Source organism: Ooceraea biroi, chromosome 3 (genome assembly GCF_003672135.1).
Source record: "Ooceraea biroi isolate clonal line C1 chromosome 3, Obir_v5.4, whole genome shotgun sequence".
Lineage (NCBI taxonomy): Eukaryota > Metazoa > Arthropoda > Insecta > Hymenoptera > Formicidae > Ooceraea > Ooceraea biroi.
Window position 1 is genome coordinate 9,392,214 of NC_039508.1, and position 20,383 is coordinate 9,412,596.

At 61.8% G+C, this 20,383-nt stretch overlaps 5 protein-coding genes across 5 annotated transcripts; all 5 read left to right on the forward strand.

The window, feature by feature from the left end:
• The first annotated feature begins 763 nt into the window (after positions 1–763).
• Positions 764–1,696, forward strand: LOC105277120. The gene is made up of 2 exons (XM_011335289.2): positions 764–832; positions 1,118–1,696. Exons 1-2 carry the CDS (start codon positions 764–766, stop codon positions 1,694–1,696), a joined length of 648 nt encoding a protein of 215 aa, XP_011333591.2.
• Positions 1,697–5,333: 3,637 nt separating this feature from the next.
• On the forward strand, positions 5,334–5,837 carry LOC105280828 (DNA-binding protein HEXBP-like). Its single transcript, XM_011341646.2, has one exon. It carries the CDS (start codon positions 5,334–5,336, stop codon positions 5,835–5,837), a length of 504 nt encoding a protein of 167 aa, XP_011339948.2.
• A 520-nt stretch (positions 5,838–6,357) lies between these two features.
• On the forward strand, positions 6,358–7,419 carry LOC113561605. Its single transcript, XM_026968122.1, has one exon. The coding sequence runs from the start codon at positions 6,358–6,360 to the stop codon at positions 7,417–7,419; it is 1,062 nt and encodes a 353-aa protein (XP_026823923.1).
• A 6,980-nt stretch (positions 7,420–14,399) lies between these two features.
• LOC105277121 lies at positions 14,400–15,182 on the forward strand. The gene has a single exon (XM_011335290.2). The coding sequence runs from the start codon at positions 14,400–14,402 to the stop codon at positions 15,180–15,182; it is 783 nt and encodes a 260-aa protein (XP_011333592.2).
• Positions 15,183–16,130: 948 nt separating this feature from the next.
• LOC105277122 lies at positions 16,131–16,616 on the forward strand. The gene has a single exon (XM_011335291.1). The coding sequence runs from the start codon at positions 16,131–16,133 to the stop codon at positions 16,614–16,616; it is 486 nt and encodes a 161-aa protein (XP_011333593.1).
• Positions 16,617–20,383: the final 3,767 nt, after the last annotated feature.

Here is a 20,383-nt window from a genome sequence, read left to right on the forward strand (position 1 = left end):
GGGTTTGCCCTTGCCCGCAGGGGCCGGTGGCTGGGCGGTTGGCCTCGCGGCCCTCCTACCCACCACCGTCAACCACGGCTGCTCCTTCTCGCCGACCAGAGCCTGGCCGACCGGGCCGGCTGCCGCCTGCCCGGGCTGCTGTTCTGCCGGAGGGGGGCTGAGGGCTGGCGGGACTCCGCCCGCTCCACCACCACCCTTCTTCCTCTTCCTCTTCCTCCTCTTCTTCTTCCCGCCGTCGCCTGACTCCTCCGGTCCTGCTTGGGGGGACGGCTCCGCTCCCTCTCTTACGCCGCGCCTCACCAGGGGCGCCACCGATCCGAACGGGGTCCTACACGGCCCCGACCCGGACGGCTCCAGTGCACTCATCACCGCCTGACAGCCACGCCGTTATGGGGAGACAGTGGCCGAGTGCTCCCCCGCTCCCCCGCCCGGCACCGACGCTTCAACCCCCGCATTGGCTCCGATCCTCCGCCCGCCACCGACGGCGCCTCACCATAGGGCGCCCCCGCCGCACTCGGGTGACTGGACGTCGGGGCATCTGCCCGGGCCGTCATCGTCGAGGGGTCCCAGGACTCCTTGACCCCCAACGGGGAGTATCGGAGACGGGTGGGCGAAGGCCGATTTGGGAGTGTTGGCCGTCGCCCTAAAACCTCCCCTCAACAGAGAGGGGAGGTCCCCGCGGAGCGGTGGTCTGCCACACTCCGCGGATGGGGATTAGGGCCCGAAATGGCAGCGCACCGGTGCTAGGGACGTACACCGGGCAATGTGGGGCACGAACGAAGTGCCGTTCGGCCGATCTCGCGCCCCATACAGCCGGGGCTGGCAGACGGAGGTAGGTTTAGTGAGTAAGAGTCTCACACTCGCCTCGCACGCCGCCCAAGGGGAGCGAGGGGGCCCATGACGGGTACCTCCTCCTCCGAAAAAAAAAAAGGTTTCCGAGGCCGTCTTTTTCCACGACGGCCTCCGTGGAGCCCCACCTCCGGCACGAGTGATGGTGGGGAACGTGCCCGTCCCAGTGGGGCCCAAGATAAAGTATCTGGGCCTCACACTGGATGGCCAATGGTCGTTCGAGGACTAATTAGTCCTCGAACGACCATTTTGTGGAGTTGGCCCCCAGATTGGAGCGTGGGGCGGCAGCTATAAGCCGCCTCATGCCCAATCGCGGGAGCCCACAAGTGGTGACTCGTCGCCTCTATGCGGGGGAGTCCGATCGGTGGCCCTATACGGGGCAACGGTGTGGGCGGGCGACCTGGAGGCCACCCGTCGCGCCAAGTTAGTGGTGCGCCGCTTTAAGCGGAGGGTGGCAGCCAGAGTCGCTCGCCTTTACCGGACCGTCTCCCATAGGGCGACGGTTCTTGCGGGGCTAGCCCCCATTGCCCTCCTGGCGCCCGCGTACGCAGGCGCGTACGGGCGGGCGCGGAGAGCAAAGGATCAGGGGGTCCGGCTGACCGTGGGAGCCAAGGAGATCCTTGGGAGACAGGCTCGGCAAATGGCGCTGCAAGCATGGCAGCGCCAACTCTCCGATCCGGATGACACATCGGGTCGGAGAGTAGCCGAGGCCATCAACCCCTGTCTGGCGAAGTGGTTGGACAGGGGATGGGGCGGAGTCACGTTTCGGATGGGCCAGGTACTCACCGGACATGGATGTTTCGGTGAATACCTGTGCAGGATAGGACGCGAGCTCGGGCCACGCTGAAACCATTGTGACGCGGACCAGGACACGGCGCACCACACGCTGAAGCATTGTCCAGCGTGGGCACACGAGCGCCGTGTCCTGGTCCAACATAGTGGTCGGGACCTCTCGCTGCCGGTGGTCATGAGTTCGATCACTGAGAGCGAGAGGTCATGGAGGGAGTTCGCCTCCGGGAACCCGAGCGTCCCGGAGGAATGCGGCGCCGCGGGGGAAGGGGGTGACCGTTGTCTCGGACAATGGCCCCCCGGGGAGGAGACCTGGTTGGGCGACAGGGTGCCTTTATCGAAGCACCCTAGGGGGTGAGACTGTGGGGACCGCAGTCGAACCCCCCCTCATGTCGGCGGGGCATTTGCCCGGGCGCGGGGGGTCGCTCAACCAGGTCGGCGCGTTCGGATGCGTTCGCGTACAGCGGGTCATGAGCGGAGGCAGAGTGCCGGCGGGGTACTTGCCCGGGCACTCGGGTGGTGGACCGTCGGGGCACTTGCCCGGGTCTCCATCGTCGCGGGGCCCCTCTCCGAGGGTCCCTGCGTCCTCCGCACATGACGTGGGGAAAGAAGGGCGGGTGTTGAGTTTGGATCATCAACACCCGTCCAAAAAACCACCCCCTATTGTGGGTGGTCTCCTTGGAGCGATGGTATGCCTCGCTCCTCGGAGGGGGACGGGCCTGCTATTAGTGGGCAGCGCTGGCTGTGGCGCTGAGGCCGTCATACCAGGTGGTTGTGGGGCCCGGAAGAATGCTGGCGGCGTGCTCGGGCCTCACGTTTCACACCAGGGCTGGCATACGGAGGGTGGTTTAGTGAGTAAGAGTCTCACACTCCCCTCGCTCCCCCGCCCAAGGGGGAGTGAGGGGCCCATGATGGGTTCCCCCTCCTTAAAAAAAGGTTAAGGTTAGGTTCTCTCCCGTGTGCGCCACCTTGACGTGGTGGGAGGGCTCCCTGTTTCGATGACCCTTGGCGGCGGTACCGATTGGTCCTCGGACCATCGGGAGGCCCTGGGGCGACGGATAGGATCCAAGTGCGCACAGCCTCCGGAGGGGGCACGGAGCCCGGCGACTCCGATAGGGACCTTTTTCCGTCCCAATCGTCGGTAGGGGATGCGGCGACCCTGACTTCAAATGCCCGGTGGCATGGCACCGCAGGGGAGGATTTCTATCCTCCCTCCGTGCACTGTGGGGAGTGGGAGGTTGTCTTCCGTCCTGGTCGGGCAGGGATGCCGTCTCGGCCGGGGTGGAAGACACCCGCACCCGTCATTGCACGCCAGTGTTCCGGCATACGACGGGAGCGGATTTGTCCACGCGGCTCACGACCGTACGTGGTACGGAAACGGGGCCGTGTGGACCCCCCTCACTCAGTTGCTGCACCCTTGGACGCGGTCCGAGGCGACTGAGTGGGGGGAGCCTGGGGGATGAGGAGCGGGGCCGCTCGGACATATTCCGAGGCGAGGCCCGAGGGGGGAGGGGTCGGGAGTGCGGGACTACAACCCCCCTCCTTGCGAGGAAAACCGTACTCTCGACCCAATCTAACACGGTATGCTGGCGCCCACGGCGGGAAAGGTCGCGCCGAGTTGTAGCGACGCTGACCCGTACCGTCCGTGGGGCCCCCCACGTGGCGGCGCCCTGCACGGTGCCCGGGTTGTCGGAGGCCCGGGACCCCCGAAAGCCCTGGGTTAGGAGTTCTCCTGGCCCAGCGGTGAGTAAGGGGCTGGAGACCAGTGCCGGGATGTTAATTCCCCGGCCCGTGTCATCCGCCCACTCCCCGTGGGAACTTGGGACCCCTTGCTTGCAAGGGTGGGGGTATACCCCGGTGGGCTGGAGCCGTGCAGGGTGGCGGGATTTAAAAAAAAATGGCAGAAATTAAACAAGGGAGGAGGAGGGACGAGGAGGATAAAAATGGGGAGAGTGGGGTTGCGGAAACGGTTTCCGCCCCTCCGACCCCGAACATGTCCTCCCAGGAGAGGAGGAGGGCGACGGCTCTGAAGACGACGCTGAAGCCCTGCACGACGAGGGTGGCACGTTTGCCCCCCTCTGTCTTAACACAGGGGGCGGAGCCGCACAGTGCGGAAGCCGGGGGGTCGGGTTACGCGACCCCCAAGAGTGGCGCGAGCAGGGCGACCTCACCGTTTTGGTCGCTCTGCTCAGGGGTGGGACAGGGGGAGACGGTCGATCTCAGCGATACTGAGTCGATCGCCTCCTCCGCGAGCACCCAGAGCAGGAAGCGCGGGCGTCCCGAGTCAACCGTGGAATACGCCCGCAAAAAACTGCTCCGCGCCGCGGCGGCGGAGGAGCGCGTTAGGCAGCGGGAACGGCAGTTCGCCGACTCCGTTCCCGCTGGCGCATTGCAGCTGGGCGCGGCTATCAACACCGGCCGCGCCACCGAATCGAGGATGCGAGAGCTGGCCAACAATCCATCCGTGGATTTGGCCGCCTCCATCCTCGAATGGATGACGGTGGTGGAGAGGGTGGCCCAGACGTCGGGCAACCTGAAGGGCACATACATAAGGGCCCTTCAGGAGGCGTCGATAGAGGTGCGGGCCGTCCTCTCCATCATGATGCAGCGACCTGCAGACGGCGGGGCAGAGGAGACGAACATCCTCCGCCAAGAGGTGGAGTCCCTAAGGGCCCAAGTACGCGAGTTGCGTGAGGCCCTTAGGGACGTCGGCAATAGGGGAGGGGTAAATCCTCCCTCCCAACCGACGAGTACGACGAGCGGAGAGAGGGAGATGGCGAGGGATTTGCCCCGCCCACGCTCCCCACCTCAACGCTCAGCAACGCGAGGAAGAGGGGATAAGACCCGATCCCCTCAATCTCAGCCGCGGGGGAAGGTAAACACCCCCCCAGGAGGGAGAGAGAAGGCGACGGCCACGAGTGGCCTCGAGGAGCGAATAGTCGCTCGCGTCGAGGCCATTCTAGACCGCCGACTTGGCGCGATCACCTCCCGCCCACTGGGTGGCACCGGCGGCGGGGGAGGGAGCAGAAGGCTCCCCCCAGCCCCACCGAAGTCGGCCGATCGAGACGCGACGGCAAGACCCGCCCCCAACAACAAAACGGGGGCGGCCAAGAAGGGAAAGGGTGGGAAAGGAAAGGGGAGGAGCTTGGAAGGGCGGGAGGTAACCCCCGCCCAACCGGCGCTCCGCCCCCAACCCCCACCGTCTCAGCAGAAGGTGCGTCTGCCCCCGCCCCCGCCCCCGCCCCCGTCACCGCCCCCCTCGACAACGCAGGGCGAGGTCTGGACGCAGGTTGTGGGGCGCAAGGCGGCGCGGGCGGCCAAAAAGGCAACCCGTCCCACGGCACCGACCCCGCCGGCGGTGAAACGAGGGGCTCCCCCTCAGGGTTCGCAGGGGAAAGGAGGGGGAGCAAAGGCTACCCCCCTACCCTCAAGAAACCCCGGGTGCGCAAGCCGCCCTCCTCCGCGGCCATTACACTAAATGGCCCGGAGGAGGGATACGCGGCAGCGATGGCCGCCTTCAAGGCGGCCATCAAACTGGAGGATCTGGGGATCCCCCACGTGCGGGTGAAGCCCGCATACTAGAGGTGCCACGACCGGATACCCACGCAAAAGCAGACAAGCTGGCGGAGGGCATCCGGGGGGTCCTCACCGGAGGGCAGTGGTCGGTGGTCCGCCCCACCAAGAAGGCTGAGATGATGGTTCGGGGTCTGGAGGACTCCATCTCGGCCATCGCCACTGCGGGGGGCTGCAGTCCCACTTCGGTGGAGACGGGCCCCCATAAAACGGCGCCGGACGGCCTGGGCCGAGTGTGGGTCCGGTGTCCTGCCATCGCGGCACTCAAGGTCGCGAAGCAGGCCCGGATCCGGATCGGCTGGACGAGAGTGGGGGTGGTGCTGCTGGAGCCACGCCCCCTCCAGTGCTATAAATGCCTGGAGGTGGGGCACGTACAGCAGCGCTGCCCCAACCAGGCGAACCGCGGCGACCGGTGCTACCATTGTGGCGGCACTGGTCACCGCGCCAGGGACTGCCCCGCTGAGGCCCCCCACTGCTCGCTCTGCGCGGACTTGGGGAAGCTCGCGGGGCATCGCCTGAGCGGTCCGGCCTGCGCCCGCAATAATAGCGGGCGCAAAAAGAAAGGGGGAAGGGCAGCGGTGGAGGGGTCGGGGACACCTAGTGCCCCCGTTACACCCACCCCGTAGCCCAAACCTCCCTCGACGCAGGCGGAGGGGCGCGGCGCTGCCCTGGAGGAGACTCCAAAGGAGCAGCGCCCCCCTAAACGACCCCGTGCAGACCCCGGGGCAACAGGAGGAGCGAAGGAGACTGCCGGGGGTGTGGCCCCCCCGGCACCAACGCCAACGACCGAGGAGACGGGGGAGAAGTGTTCGTCCCCTTCCCCTATCGAGGGAGCTGCAGTGGGGGCGAACGATGCCGCCCTACCCACCGAGAAGGCTGACCTGGAGGAGGTTGTAATGGCCGACCAGTAATGGCCTTACGCCTCCTCCAGACCAACCTAAACCACGCCCGCCGGGCTCAAGACTTGTACGTCCACAGCCTGGCGGAGCGTGGTTTCGGGTTGGGGATAGCGGCGGAGCCATATCGCGTGCCCGTCGGCCACCCACATTGGGCCGCCGATGGGCGTGGCTCCGTCGCGATCACATGGTGCCCCGCCGCGAACTCCCCCCCCCCACAATGACTCTGATTGAGTCGGGGGGGGGGTTCATGGCAGTTACGTGGGGAGACGTCGCCGTGGTCGGCTGCTACGCGGCTCCGGCATTGGGCCTCGCCGAATTCGAGGAATACCTGGAACGGGTGGGGGAATGCGTGAGTACACGCCTTCTCCCCCTCCCGGTCCTGATCGCGGGGGACTTCAACGCGAAGTCTTGCGTTTGGGGTTCCCCGCGGTCGGACGCCAGGGGTGAGGTCCTCGTCGATTGGGCGGCAACTCTGGGCCTGTGTATCCTGAACACAGGCCCGGAGAGCACCTGCGTGCGGTGGCAGGGGGAGTCAATAGTTGACTTGACTCTTGCCAACCCTGCTGCCGCACGCAGAGTGTCGGGGTGGAGGGTGGAGTCGGGCCTGGAGACATTGTCGGACCACGTCTACATCTCCATGGCCCTGGCTCTGCCCTTAGGGACGACCCCACCCCCTCGCCGCCCAGCCGGAGGCGGCCGACCACGGCGATGGAGGATTAAGGAAATGTGCGGGGACACGCTGATCGCTAGTCTCCTCGCGGCGACGTGGCCGGACAAATGTCCGGCCGAAGACGTGGAGGAGGAAGCCTCCTGGCTTCGGAGCATAGTCACGGACGCGTGTGACGCGTCGATGCCCCGAGCCGGGAGGCCCCCAGGCCGGCGGGCCGCTTACTGGTGGTTGGAGGAGATTGCCGAACTTCGGCGCTCCTCCGTCCGCGCCAGGAGGCGCTTTCTACGCGCCCGCCGGTCAGGAATTGCCGCGAGGATCGACAATGCCTACGGGGAGTACCGTACGGCGAGGTACTCCCTAAGGCAAGCGATCAGCCGGGCCAAAGAAGGGGCCTGGGACGAATTCCTCCGGAGTATAAACAGGGACCCGTGGGGGCGCCATTACAAACTTGTTATGGGCAGGCTCCGCCCTTGGGCGCCCCCGATCACGGAGTCCCTACCTCCGCAGGTGAGGGAGGCGGTCATTAACGCCCTCTTCCCAACGGGAGAGGGCGTTCCCCCCCTCACCGAGGACCGGCCTCGCGTGCACGAGGCCAATGAGGTCCCGGAGGTTACTCCGGAGGAGATGGCCGGGTGCTAGAAGGGGTTAAGGGGCAACAAGGCCCCGGGTCCCGATGGTATTCCCGGCAAGGCTTGGGTCCAGGCCCTCGAGGTCCTGTCCCCGCACATGAGGCAGCTGTTTAACAGATGCCTCAGGAAAGGTAGGTTCCCCCCATCTTGGAAGAGGGCCAAATTGGCCCTCATTCCTAAGGGGAAAGGCAAGCCCGCGGACGAGCCTTCCGCGTACCGGCCGGTGTGTCTGCTGGACGAGGCGGGAAAAATGTTTGAGCGAGTGGTGGCTTCCCGCATCGTCCGGCATCTGTCCCGGAGTGGTCCGGGACTTAGTGACGGGCAGTACGGCTTCCGTGAGGGCCGTTCGACCGTGGACGCGATCAAGCGCGTCAGGTCCCTCACGGAGGCCGTAACCACGGCTGGGGAGGGAGTTGCAGTTGCTGTAAGCATTGATATATGCAATGCTTTCAACTCCCTCCCCTGGAACGCCGTGGTGGAGGCGATGATGACGCATCGCCTCCCTGCCTATCTGGTAGACACCGTCCTGGACTATTTCTGGGACAGAAGAATGGAGTACACCGGCCGGAACGGTGAAACACGCGGAAGGCTGTTGACACGCGGGGTTCCCCAGAGGTCCCTGTTGGGCCCCTTACTGTGGAACCTCGCGTTCGACAAGATGCTGCGGGCTGCCTTGCCCCCGGGCTGCCACCTGGTGTGTTACGCGGACGACACACTGGTGGTGGCCGGGGCCCCAAGATGGGGGGAAGCGTTACGGATGGCCAACTGGGCGGTGGCATGCGTGGTTCGCGCCATACGCGCCCTGGGTCTGGAGGTCTCGCCGCACAAGTCGGAGGCCGTCTTTTTCCACGACGGCCTCCGCGGTGCACCGCCTCCAGCCCAGATCATGGTGGGGAATGTCCCTGTCCCGGTGGGGCCCAGTATTAAGTACTTGGGCTTCACATTGGACGGCCGCTGGTCGTTCGAGGACCACTTCGTGGAGTTGGCCCCCCGGTTGGAGCGGTTAGCGGCGGTAACCAGCCGCCTGATGCCCAACCTGGGGGGCCCCAACGAGAAGGCTCGCCGCCTATACACGGGAGCGATCCGGTCGGTGGCCCTGTACGGGGCACCGGTGTGGGCGGACGATTTGGTGGTCACCAGCCGGGCGGCACAGGCCGTCCGGCACTTCGAAAGAAGGGTGGCCGCCCGTGTCGCCCGCACGTACCGGACCGTCTACCATAGGGCGGCGACGGCCCTGGCCGGCACCCCCCAATCGCCCTGCTGGCGCCCGCGTATGCAGACGCGTACGAGCGGGTGCGGCAGGCGCGAGAGAGGGGTGCCCGTTTAACGGCCAGGGCCAAAGAGGTCCTTGGACGACAGGCGAGGCAATAGGCGCTGCTTGCATGGCAGCGCCAATTGTCCGACCCGACAATCCCGTCGGGTCGGCGGGTTGCCGAGGCCGTCCATCCCTGCCTGGCTGAGTGGCTGGACAGGGATCGGGGCGGAGTGACGTTCCGCATGGCTCAGGTGCTCTCCGGATATGGTTGTTTCGGGGAGTACCTGAGCCGTATAGGGCGCGAGCGCGGACCACGCTGCCACCACTGCAGCGCGGACCAGGACACGGCGCAACACACTCTGGAGGCGTGCCCCGCGTGGGCGGAGAGGCGCCGTGTCCTGGTCAACGAGATCGGCGGGGACCTCTCCCTCCCAACGATTGTACGCGAGATCGTTGGGAGCGAGAGGTCCTGGAAGGCTTTCTCCTCCTTCTGCGAGGAAGTCATCTCGCAGAAGGAGGAAGCGGAAAGGATGCGGCAGGCGGCCGATCCTGCCCTGCGGTGGGGCGGAAGGGGGGCGAGGGGCGTCGGCAAACGGCGGCGGCGGCCGCCAAGTTGACCTCGCCGGGGGGGTCAGGTTTGACCCCCCCACCCCCTCTAAGAGGAATGAGGCGGCAAGCGTGGAGGAGGGGGACGGAGCCACGCGTACAAGTAGCCCCCTTCCGGGTTAGGAGCCGGGGCTGGCACAGCCTTAAGCTGTGTCGGCGTCTTTGTGGGACGGGGGTATCGGGCGGGTGACAGAGCACCTTTATCAAAGTGCTTTGGGGGTAGGCCTGTGTGTGGTACACAGGCCGTCCCCACGCCAGGCCGGCGGGGCATTTGCCCGGGTTTGCGTTCACTCGCCCGATACAACACGGCATTGCATCCGGCAATGTCGTGTGCGCGACGGGTCCACGGTGGGGGCTGGGAGCCCGGCCATTGGCCAGGCACCCGGGGAGTTGGTCGGCAGGGTATTTGCCCGGGCCACTCTCGGCACGACGTCCTTGGACGTCGTGACCCCCTACGGTGGACGGGTGGGATGGGAGGGCGAGAGCTGTTTTGGGATAGACAGCCCTCGCCCTACAAAACCCCCCCCTCTATGATGGGGGGTCCCTGTGGAGCGGTGGGTTGCCACGCTCCATGGGGTGGGACGGGCCTGCATATGCGGGCACGCGTTACCGCAGCGCGTGGGACCGTATACTTGGTGGGCGAAGCCCGAAGAATCCGCACGCGGTTCTGGGCTTCCCCATAACAAACACCAGGGATGGCAACTGGAGGTGGTTTTAGTGAGTACGAGTCTCACACTCCCCTTGCGCTCCGCCCAAGGGGCGCAAGGGGGCCCATGATGGGTTTCCCCTCCTAAAAAAAAGGTCAGATTAGGTCAGGTTAGGTTGGGGAGTTCCGGATGGTCCGGCGGCATGGTAGGACGTGTCTCCGTATCGCTCCGTAGTCATTCGCATCTTCTGGTGTTTTTCGATCGAGTTCAGTGTTCTATCTGTACTCAAAAGTTGCGTTTGGTGCTCTAGCATACGAGCATTATCGAGTACAGAGTGTATTTAGTCGAAATTCCGCGGAATCTCTATAAATAAATACGGCGTCGGTGCGCCGTGCCCGCGCGGTTTGGGCGACGCTGCTTATAGATGAAAATACGCGTTCGCGAGTGTCGGTGAGCTCGCGGGTGGTGAAAAACAGTTGTAGAGTGCGATTATGGACACATCGGTGCCTTTTCGCGGTGGTTGATAGTGAATTGTGCGTGGATTGACACAAAAACTTTGTCGGAAAATATTCCGAAACCGGGCGGCTATACTTTGAGTGTCATGGCGTCAAAGGCGTCTGGATTCATCGTACCTGTCATCGTGGGACATTAGCTGTTGATTACATACACGCGTGAAGTGCGCGATAGTTTTTGGGTTACCGGATTATCTCTTTGTAGTGTCCGTGATAATTGTGAAGTGCGCGAACAGCGAGTGTGGTGTATTTATTCCGCATTTCGTTTGCGAAATCCGCGAAGTGTAGTGACGGTGCCGTTCGAACGTAAAGTTACGTCGGAGGCGTCTGGGTTCGGGTTCCCTGTCACTGAGGGACGTTGGATGTTTTTTGCGAGCGTGTGTGTTATTAGCGGCGTATTTTGGATCGAAGGAATGCTGTGTGATAGCGTTTGGAACATTTGTGGAGCGTGCGAACTCTGAATTTTGTGTTTTATTTCGTTTTTGTTTAAGCGGATCGAGAGGACTACGGGTGGTGCCGCTCGAGTGAGGAGGCGTCTGGGCTCGAGGCCCGCTTCGTTGTATAACGCTCGATGTTTGTTACAGACTTCGCCGGGACTTTGGACGTTTATTTACGGTTTGCGCGGGACTGGTGCTTGGTTCACACGTTATTATTAACAAATATTAACCGGATAGTAGACGGAACACGCAAATTTTGTCGATATCACGCAGGTAAGAGTCACCTGTCATTTGGAGACTTCGACGTCAAGTACGGACGACTGCGGCGTCGCCGAATTATTTTGTGTGCATATATATTAGTTTTATTAGTGCATAATCATTTGTGGAGCGCGGTATTCGCGTATCATTCGATTTGGATGGTGTGATTTTATTTCCAATACATCGCGCAATACATCGCGCGGCCTGAGAACGAACGCCATGCTGGGCGATTCAAATAGGTAAGTTGGCATTAAGGCGGTACTTTCAATAGGGAAGGTTAGTGATCTGACCGTGGTACAAGTCAGACGCTCGCCAAAAAAGGCTGTTATATATGTAATATAGACGTTATTCGTTATTTTACGGTTTTTGGAGGCTTTTGTGATAAATATCACATAATTTTCCGATTGTTTTAAACAATTGTGTATGTGTGAAGTGTTCTTGTGGTTTAGATGTGTAGTCTGAGTGTGTGGTTAATTTTTCTAGTGTTATTGGAGTGTCGTGACGTTAAGTGTGTATTATTTTACTTGTGTGTTATTTAATTATTTATGTTAATTTCGAGTGGTGAACATTTTATTGTTATTTTACAAATAATATTTGTAGTGCGGGCTATGCCGATGAGTTTTGTGCGTAGGTGTGAGTGGAGTGATTCGATAGTTTTTTGAGTGATTTTTGTCGGGTTTTGTGATTGTTATTCACAAAGATGGAAGGGAACGAAGCGGCAACAGACATTCCGCTTCCTGTGGATGTTGATGACCAAGGATGGCCCATAGAGGGCACGTCTTTTGTGGACGATCAGCCGATGGGCAGGACCTTCTGGTGCTCAACCAGTCATTCGGAACTTGAATGAATATGTGGACTTGACGAGCACCACACAGACCCAAGATGACGACGCGATGTCTGTTGCTTCGGAGGTATCGCGAAGATCGGACGCTTCAAGGAGGTCGTCGCGGACGACCCCTACTATGAAGAGAAAGAAGATGACGCAGTATAACTCCGATGAGAATCCGGATGGATTAGATTATATCACGACATCACGTGAATTAGGAGTACGCATAATTGATTATGCCGATCAGATCGAGGCCATACGGAAGAAGTGTGGTAAAATACAAGGGAAGTTGAGCGGTGACATGAAGTCGTTGCTTCAGAAAATTAAGGACACTGCCTTCTCGCTTGCTGGACGCACGGATCCACAAGCAGAGACGGAACACTTGCGCCGGACGATTCAATCTCTACAAAAGGAGTTAACTTTTGTTAAAGAGGAAAATCTTGCACTGAAGAAAGATTTTCAAATGGCGCGCCAGGCAGTTATGCCCCCTCCACCGAAGTCAGTCCCCCCTAAAGTGGTGACAAACGAGACATTCTCGGGCACAGTACGTGTTCAACCCGAAGCAGCTAGGAAGGCTCCGTCTACTACGGCCTTGGTATCGTCACCAGTGGTTCAGCAATCACCGCCACAGTCGATAGATGTGAAGTCCATAACGGACACCGTAGTGCGAACAGTTATGGAGACACTGAAGAAAACGGGAGTACTTGGAGGCGCTAGGCGAAGCGATAGCCGTAGCACCAGTCGTGGACGACGCTTGATCTCTCGACCAGCTTCGCGAGAGTCATCGCGTGGAAGACAGCAGATTAGGCTGCCGGAAGGACCTGGAGGCGATGCCTGGTATTGGCAAGAAGATCGACCGCCTACGCAGAGAACAGGATATGAAAGGGTGTATCCTCCCCTACCCCCTAGAGCTGGGAGACAAGGGGTTCAACGAGCGGATTATTTGTCCCCATCGCGGGACACTCGTCGGGTATATTATCCTCCGACACAGGACGAGATGTATGCCACGCAGGAGCGACACGTGGCTTACCAGGATGAGTACTATGGACCTGATTCATATCGGCCATGGGCCTCGGGCCCTCCGGACGTGCAAGGAAGGTCGCCGCGGGATAGACGCCGCCCACCAGGTACCTCAGTAGTTACAGTTACGCGAGCGGAGCATGGCCCCTCTTACGCTGATGCGCTTAAAGAGGCAAAGAAGCAGTTGCCCCTGATGGATATGGGTCTTGATAAAACGAAAGTTCGCTATACAAATACAGGCGCGCTTTTAATCGAGGTTGCTGGCCCGGAAAATAAGGACCGCGCCGACGCCTTAGCGACGAAGTTGCGTGAGATTTTGCGCGATGGTACCAGAGTGAACCGCCCAGTTAAAATGGCGGAACTTCGTTTCATTGGACTGGACGAATCAGTTACATCGGAAGAAGTGCAGCAAGTAGTGGCCGAGATTGGTGAATGCTTGCCCCGGGATGTTAAAGTAGGCCCGATTCGCCCCCTACGTAATCGGTTGGGCATCGTATGGGCACAATGCCCGTTGACGGTAGCTATCAAAGTAGCGAACCAGAACAAAGTTCGATTAGGATGGATGATGGTGCGTGTCGAACTTATGAAGGCAAAGCCTCTTCGATGCTATCGATGTCTGGAAGTGGGGCACGTCGCGCAAGGGTGTGCTAAAAAGGACAGGACGGGGGTCTGCTACCGTTGTAGTGTCGCTGGACACCACTCATTGGACTGCACAGCATCGCCGTTTTGCATCTTATGCAAGGAGGATGGATACGCTGCTGATCATCGCATCGGGGGAGCGCAATGCCGGCATTCAAATGCTGGCGCAACGGGAGCGGGACGGAGGCCCGGTCCACAGGACGGATCAAGAGGATACAACCGTTGATGGAAGTACTACAGTTCAACTGCAACCACGCGAAGGCGGCGCAAGATTTAGCGTTACAATTTATGAGCGATCGAAACATTTTTATTGCGGTGTTTGCGGAACCTTATAGAATGGAGGGCGCGGGCCTTTGGGCCTCTAGCCTAGATGGAACGTGCGCGGTTTTCTATCGCGGATCTTCCACTTTTGTTACGTGGAGGACGCGGGATAGTGGCAACGGCTATACGTTAGTCGAAGTCAATGATGTGTTAATTTTAAGTTGTTATTTTTCGCCGAACCGGTCGTTACAGGACTTCGAGGGATACTTGATTACGTTGAGCGCCATTATTAGGGCCCATCAACACCGGAAATTGTTGGTGGCAGGCGACTTTAACGCTCGGTCCACATCATGGGGAGACCGCATAACTTCCGCTCGGGGAACATGTTTATTGGATTGGGCAGAGGTAGGATCCCTTTATTTATTTAACCAGGGTGACACTCCGACGGTGGAACAGCCTCAGGGCTTCAATAGTCGACGTAACATGGGGGACTAGGGCACTTTGTCCTCTTCTTCGGAACTGGAGGGTTATGAGCGAGGAGTCACTCTCCGACCATAGGTTTATTTGTTTCAGTGTTGAGAAGTGTAGAGAAACGCGGGGGAGTTTATGTCCTCCGCAATTGCCCCGGTGGGCATTGAAGAAGCTGGATCCAGCTAAATTGGATACAATGACGGCTTTTGCACAATGGGGGAGTTTCACCCCCAGTGCTTCATCGTCGGCAGACGATCAAATAGACGAATTAGTGGACCAGGTAACAAACATATGCGATGTAGTGATGCCAAGGGTCCATGAGGGCCTAGTCAGGAGATCAGTATATTGGTGGAATAATGATATTTCGGAGGCACGGGCCCAAACAAACGCGGCTCGACGTCGTTATACACGCGCACGAAAACGTACGGACGCGACATTGATAGAGAATCTTCGATTAGAATATACGGAGGCGCGGGCACGATATAAACGCCTAATTGTGTTAGCGCAGCGGGAAGCGTGGTCGGCCCTTTTGGCCCAGATAGATGGGGACCCTTGGGGTCGCCTTTACAAGGTTGTTTTGAAGAAACTTCGTCCGGGAGGTGTCGACCCGTTGGCTACTTTGCCTCGCCCGCAGGTCCAGGAAATCGTGACGACACTATTTCCGCCGTGTATATTTTCACCTTTGGCTCATGTGGCCACTAGACCGATACCATTGCAGATTTCATGGCTTCGTGACGACGATCCGTTCGACATCACACCGTCGGAACTGGCGCGGGTTATACCGCGAGTAGGCTCGAAGGCGATGGCCCCGGGCCCCGATGGGATTCCCGGTCGTATTTGACGACACTTGCTGCGCGAGGCTCCGGATGCAATCACATCGGTTCTGAACAGTTGTATTCGCGCCAGAGTTTTTCCTAGGCGGTGGAAGGAGGCGCGACTCATCCTTCTCAAGAAGGAGGGTCGACCTGATGACGATCCAGAAGGATATCGATCCATTTGCTTGTTGGACGAAATTGGGAAGGTCTATGAGCGCATACTTACTATTCGTTTGACGAGTCATATAGCTAGATGTGGAGGTATCAGTAATAACCAGTTTGGTTTTTGTGTAAATCGTTCTACGAACGACGCGTTGGTGTATATCCAGGAGATTATCGATCGTTATACTACGCGGGGAGATATTTGTCTAGGGATATCATTAGACATACAAAACGCATTTAATACCCTTCCATGGGCGGTTATTCTAGCAGCATTGGAGGAGTGGAAGTGTCCAAAATATCTGGTAGATATTATTAGATCCTATTTATCCGATCGTAGGATTTTTGCGGTCCTTGGAGACGGTTCAACTCTTCGCCATGTTGTAAAGTGCGGGGTTCCTCAGGGGGCTATACTAGCACCATTGTTATGGTTGATCGCTTACGATAGGGTTTTGAGATTACATTTACCGCCGGATTTATACTTGTCTGGGTTTGCGGATGATACGCTGGCCTTAGTGGGTGGCCGGGATGATCAGGAGGTATTAGCCCGTTCAACTTTGGCGATACAATTACTTCTAGACACCATTAGAAGTCTTAGTCTCCGGGTAGCGACCCGTAAGTCGGTTTTGGTAGTTTTCGGTCGCCCTTCGCGGCATATAACGGAGCGTGGTCTTTCGATGGACGATACGATTGTTTACCCTCAGGAGTAGATGAAATATCTCGGGGTTATCCTCGACAGGTCGTTCTCCTTTGTGGAGCATGCGCGGTATGTGGCCGTTAAGGCAGATAGGGTATGTGGGGCGCTATCGCGTCTCATGCCCAATTTACGAGGGCCGTCGGAGGAGAAACGTCAGAAGTGGCAGCGGCGACTCGCCGACCCGGGCGAATCGGGTCGGAGAGTCGCCGGGGCCGTCCAGCCCATCCTCTGCGAGTGGGTGGACAGGGGATGGGGGACGTTGACCTACAGGACGACACAGGTTCTCTCCGGACACGGATGCTTCGGGGAGTTCCTGTGTCGTATCGGGAAGGAGCGCGGGCCGCACTGCCACCATTGCGGGGCGGAAAGGGACACGGCGGACCACACCCTTGCCGAATGTGCGGCGTGGGATGTGGAACGCCGTGTCCTGAAAGACGTCGTGGGGGAGGACCTTTCGCTCCTGACCGTCATGAGGAAGATGGTCGGGAGCGAGAGGAACTGGAGGGCGGTCTCCTCCTTGTGCGAGCAGGTGATGCTGCGGAAGGAGGAGGCCGAGCGTGAGCGCCGACCGGGGGTCGGCCGGAGGGGTCCCGGCCACGGATGACGGCGGGGGGGGCCGCGGAGCGTCTTAGTGACGCCGGCGGCCCCCCCCCCTCATCGCGTCCGGGGCGGGAGTGCGAGGAGCCAGGGGGTGGAGACTCGGGAGGGAGGTCGGGGAGACCTCCCTCCGGAGTCGTGGGGAAGGGCTCTAACTCGGGTGGAGTTGGGGCCGCAGGCGCGTGACCCCCGTTGGGGGCAGAGTGTCGGCGGGGCACTTGCCCGGGCACTCGGGTGATTGGTCGTCGGGGCATCTGCCCGGGCCATCATCGTCGAGGAGTCCGACGACTCCTTGACCCTCAACGGGGAGTATCGGGGACGGGTGGGCGAGGGCCGACTTGGGAGTGTCGGCCGTCGCCCTAAAACCTCCCCTCAACAGAGAGGGGAGGTTCCCGCGGAGCGGTGGTCTGCCACACGCCGCGGGTGAGGATTAGGGCCCGAAAGGGCAGCGCACCGGCGCTAGGGACGTACACCGGGCAACGTGGGGCGCGAACAAAGTGCCGTTCGGCCGATCTCGTGCCTCATACAGCCGGGGCTGGCAGACGGAGGTAGGTTTAGTGAGTAAGAGTCTCACACTCCCCTCGCACCCCGCCCAAGGGGAGCGAGAGGGCCCATGACGGGTTCCTCCTCCGAACAAAAAAAAGGTTAGGTTCCCCTCAGGGGTCAGATCGACCACGGACTCCCCCGCCCACCGCACGCAGGTACTGTCCGAGCCCACGTTCAACAACTGCAGGCCCAGACCCGCCGCCCAGTCTGCCAGCACTCCGCCCTTCGCGTCCGGCCGCCGGGAACCCCAGAGCGCGGACTTCGCATTGAAGTCCCCGGCGACCAACAGCAGGCTGCGGGGGTGCCGAACTATGCACCTCCCCAGCCTGTCCAGGAACTCCTCGTACTCGGCGAGACTCAGGCTGGGGGACACGTAGACCCCGACAACGGTGATGCCTCCTCACTGCGCCGCCACGAACTCCCCCCCGACCTCCAACACTCGGAGGGGAGGGGAGCCCGCGGCGTCGCCGCGAACTATCGCGACGAGCCCCCCCCCCCCCGCCGACAGCCCAACTGGGGCTGTTCGCGGGGGGCCTGAAAGGCTTCGCCGCGATTCCCAACGCATAACCGCGCTCCGCCAGGCTCTGGAGGAAAAGATCCTGAGCCCGGCGGGCGCGGTTAAGGTTGGCCTGGAGGACATGGCCCGCCATTACTCCACGTCCATGGCGGGCTCCTCCAGGCCCCTCTCACCTTTGTCGTCATCCTTCTCCTCCGCCTTCTTCCTCCCCATCGAGCGGGTCACCCGACGGGGCTTCGGCTCCTCCTCCCACGGAGGAGCCGGCCCTCCTCTCTCCCCATCGGCCGGCGCCGACTCCGGCGCCGCGCCCGAAGACGGGGCCGCCTGACTGGGAGCCGGGGAGGCCACCCTTTGCGGGCGGGGAGCGGCCTCCGTCTGCCGCGCCCCACCCCGGGCCGCCATCTCCGACCCCCTTTGCACCCCACTTTTCCCTCCCTTGGAGGGCGGAGCACAGGCCGCGCTACCCAGCCTGTGGTCCGCCCTCCTGCCGAGACCCGTGCACAGGGGGCACTTCGGGTCAGCGGCGCATCCACGCGCCCGATGACCCGCCGCGCCACACCTGTAGCACAGGTCTCGGCGGTCTTCCCGACTGGGGCACCTCGCTTGCACGTGCCCCTTCGCCAGACACTTGTACCACATCAGTGGCCTGGGCTCCAGTACGCTTACTGGTGCCCAGGCCCAGCCTACCCTGATCCTGCCCAGGTCGACGACCTTTCCGCCGGCCTGCGCAGGAAGCCTGATCCAAGAGGTCCCCAGGCCGTCCGGGGACCTCTGGATCGGCCCTGTCTCGACGTCTCGGGAGTCGCAGCCTCCCGCGGCTGCGACCGCCCGAGACACCGACTCCTCCGTGGCCGCGTCGTCCAACCGCCGGACGCGTAGCTCCGCCTTCTTTACGGGTCGGGTGATCTTCACCCCCGACCCCTCGAACACCTTCTCCAGGCGGGAGGCTAGTTCGTCCGCCTTGGTGACGGACTCCGGCCCCGGGATCTCGTAGATGAGGGCCCTCGTCAGGGCCCTCCTCACCCGCGGCGCGGCGATCCCCAGGGCGTCGATGTCCACGCCCTTCTGCGCCTTCTCCACGGCCCCCTTGTAGTCGCCGTCGGCTGCCGTGATGACCACGGCCGCCGTCTTGGGCGACTTAGGGGGCTTCGGCTCCTTCGCGCCGGGTCGACCGCCGGACGGGGAGGGTTTGCCCGTCGCGGGTTTGCCCCCCCGCTGGCCCCTTTACCTGGGGCGGGCTTGCCCGGCACGGGTTTGCCCTTACCCGCAGGGGCCGGTGGCTGAGCGGTTGACCTCGCGGCCCTCCTGCCCACCATCTTCGACCACGGCTGCTCCTCCTCGCTGGCTGGAACCCGGCTAGCCGGGCCAGCCACCGCCTGCCCCACCACCCCCCTTCTTGCCCTTCTTCTTCTTCTTCGTCGTCCCGCCGTCGCCTGGCTCCTCCGGTCCTGCTTGGGGGGACGGCTCCGTTCCCTCTCTCCCGCCGTGCCTAACCAGGGGCGCCACCGCCTCCGCGACGATCTGCGAGACCATGGTCCCCATGGAGGCCATAATTCTGGCCTCCATGGCAACCAGGGGGTCCTCCCCAGCGGGAGGACCTCCCCCCTTCTGCGGGGTGGTCTCGGTCCGGAGTCCTGCCTCCGACGTCGCCGGACTCCTCGGCGGAGTCACCAGCCTCCGCCCCCTTACGCGCAGGACGGGGGAATGAGCCACCCGCTGGCTCTCCCCCCCGTCCCGCGTTTCGCCATCCCTCGATGTCCTAGCGGTCGCCCGTCCCATGAGGGAGATGGTGTCCCTCAGTTCGCGCATCTGCGACTTGAGGGACTCCACCTCCCCCCTCAGGGCGGCGTTCTCCCTGCTGAGAAAAGGGGCTTTGGCGCCCCTCCTGTCAGCAGTGACGGTGAGCGCCGCCCTGATGCCCGCCGCGGCCTCCTTCAGGACCCTGACATAAGGGCCCTGAAGGTGGCCCGAGTTCCTGGCGACCTTCACCACGGTCTCGAGGTGCTCCATCACCCGAGCCGTGATGTCGGGCGACGGGCACTCCCGAAACCGCTCCACCTGGACTTCCCAGGAGTCGCGCTCCCTCTTGTCGGCTGGCGATGGAATGGAGGCGAGGACTTCCTTCTCCCGCTCCCACTCCCTCGACAGCCGCTCCTCCTCCCTGGCGGCGCGCTTGGCCTCCGCCAGCCCGACGTACTCCCCGGTGGTGGGGGGCCTCCCGCGCTTGCGCTTCTTGCCGGTCTCGCTCGCCGACGCGTCGGTGTCGACGTCCCTCGACAGGGACGCCACGTCACACGTGGTGGAGGCAGCCGAGTCCCGGGAACTGTCCCGGCTGGCCCGACCGGGCCGACTGCCCGATCGCGCGCTCGATCCACCCCTTCTCGCCATTCGGCGGGTCCGCGGCCGTCGCGTGCCCCCGCGGCTGCCATCGGCCGCGGAGGAGGAGGCGACCGCCGGGTCCAAGATGGCCCTCAACGAGATCCCCTCCTCCACGTCTGACACCAGCACCACCTCTCGAGGCGACTCCCACGCCTCCTCGTCTACGCCGTCCGGCGCCTCCGCGCCCGTCTTCCCCCCCGTTTTCTCCAAAGAAAATGCAGTATCCATAGCGCAGTGTTAAATTCCTCGGGTTCGGCCATCATGGCGTCCCCACCGCAGTGGGGAACCTTCCCCCGGTAAATTTACCCTAATGAAGTGTGGGACAGCCGAGA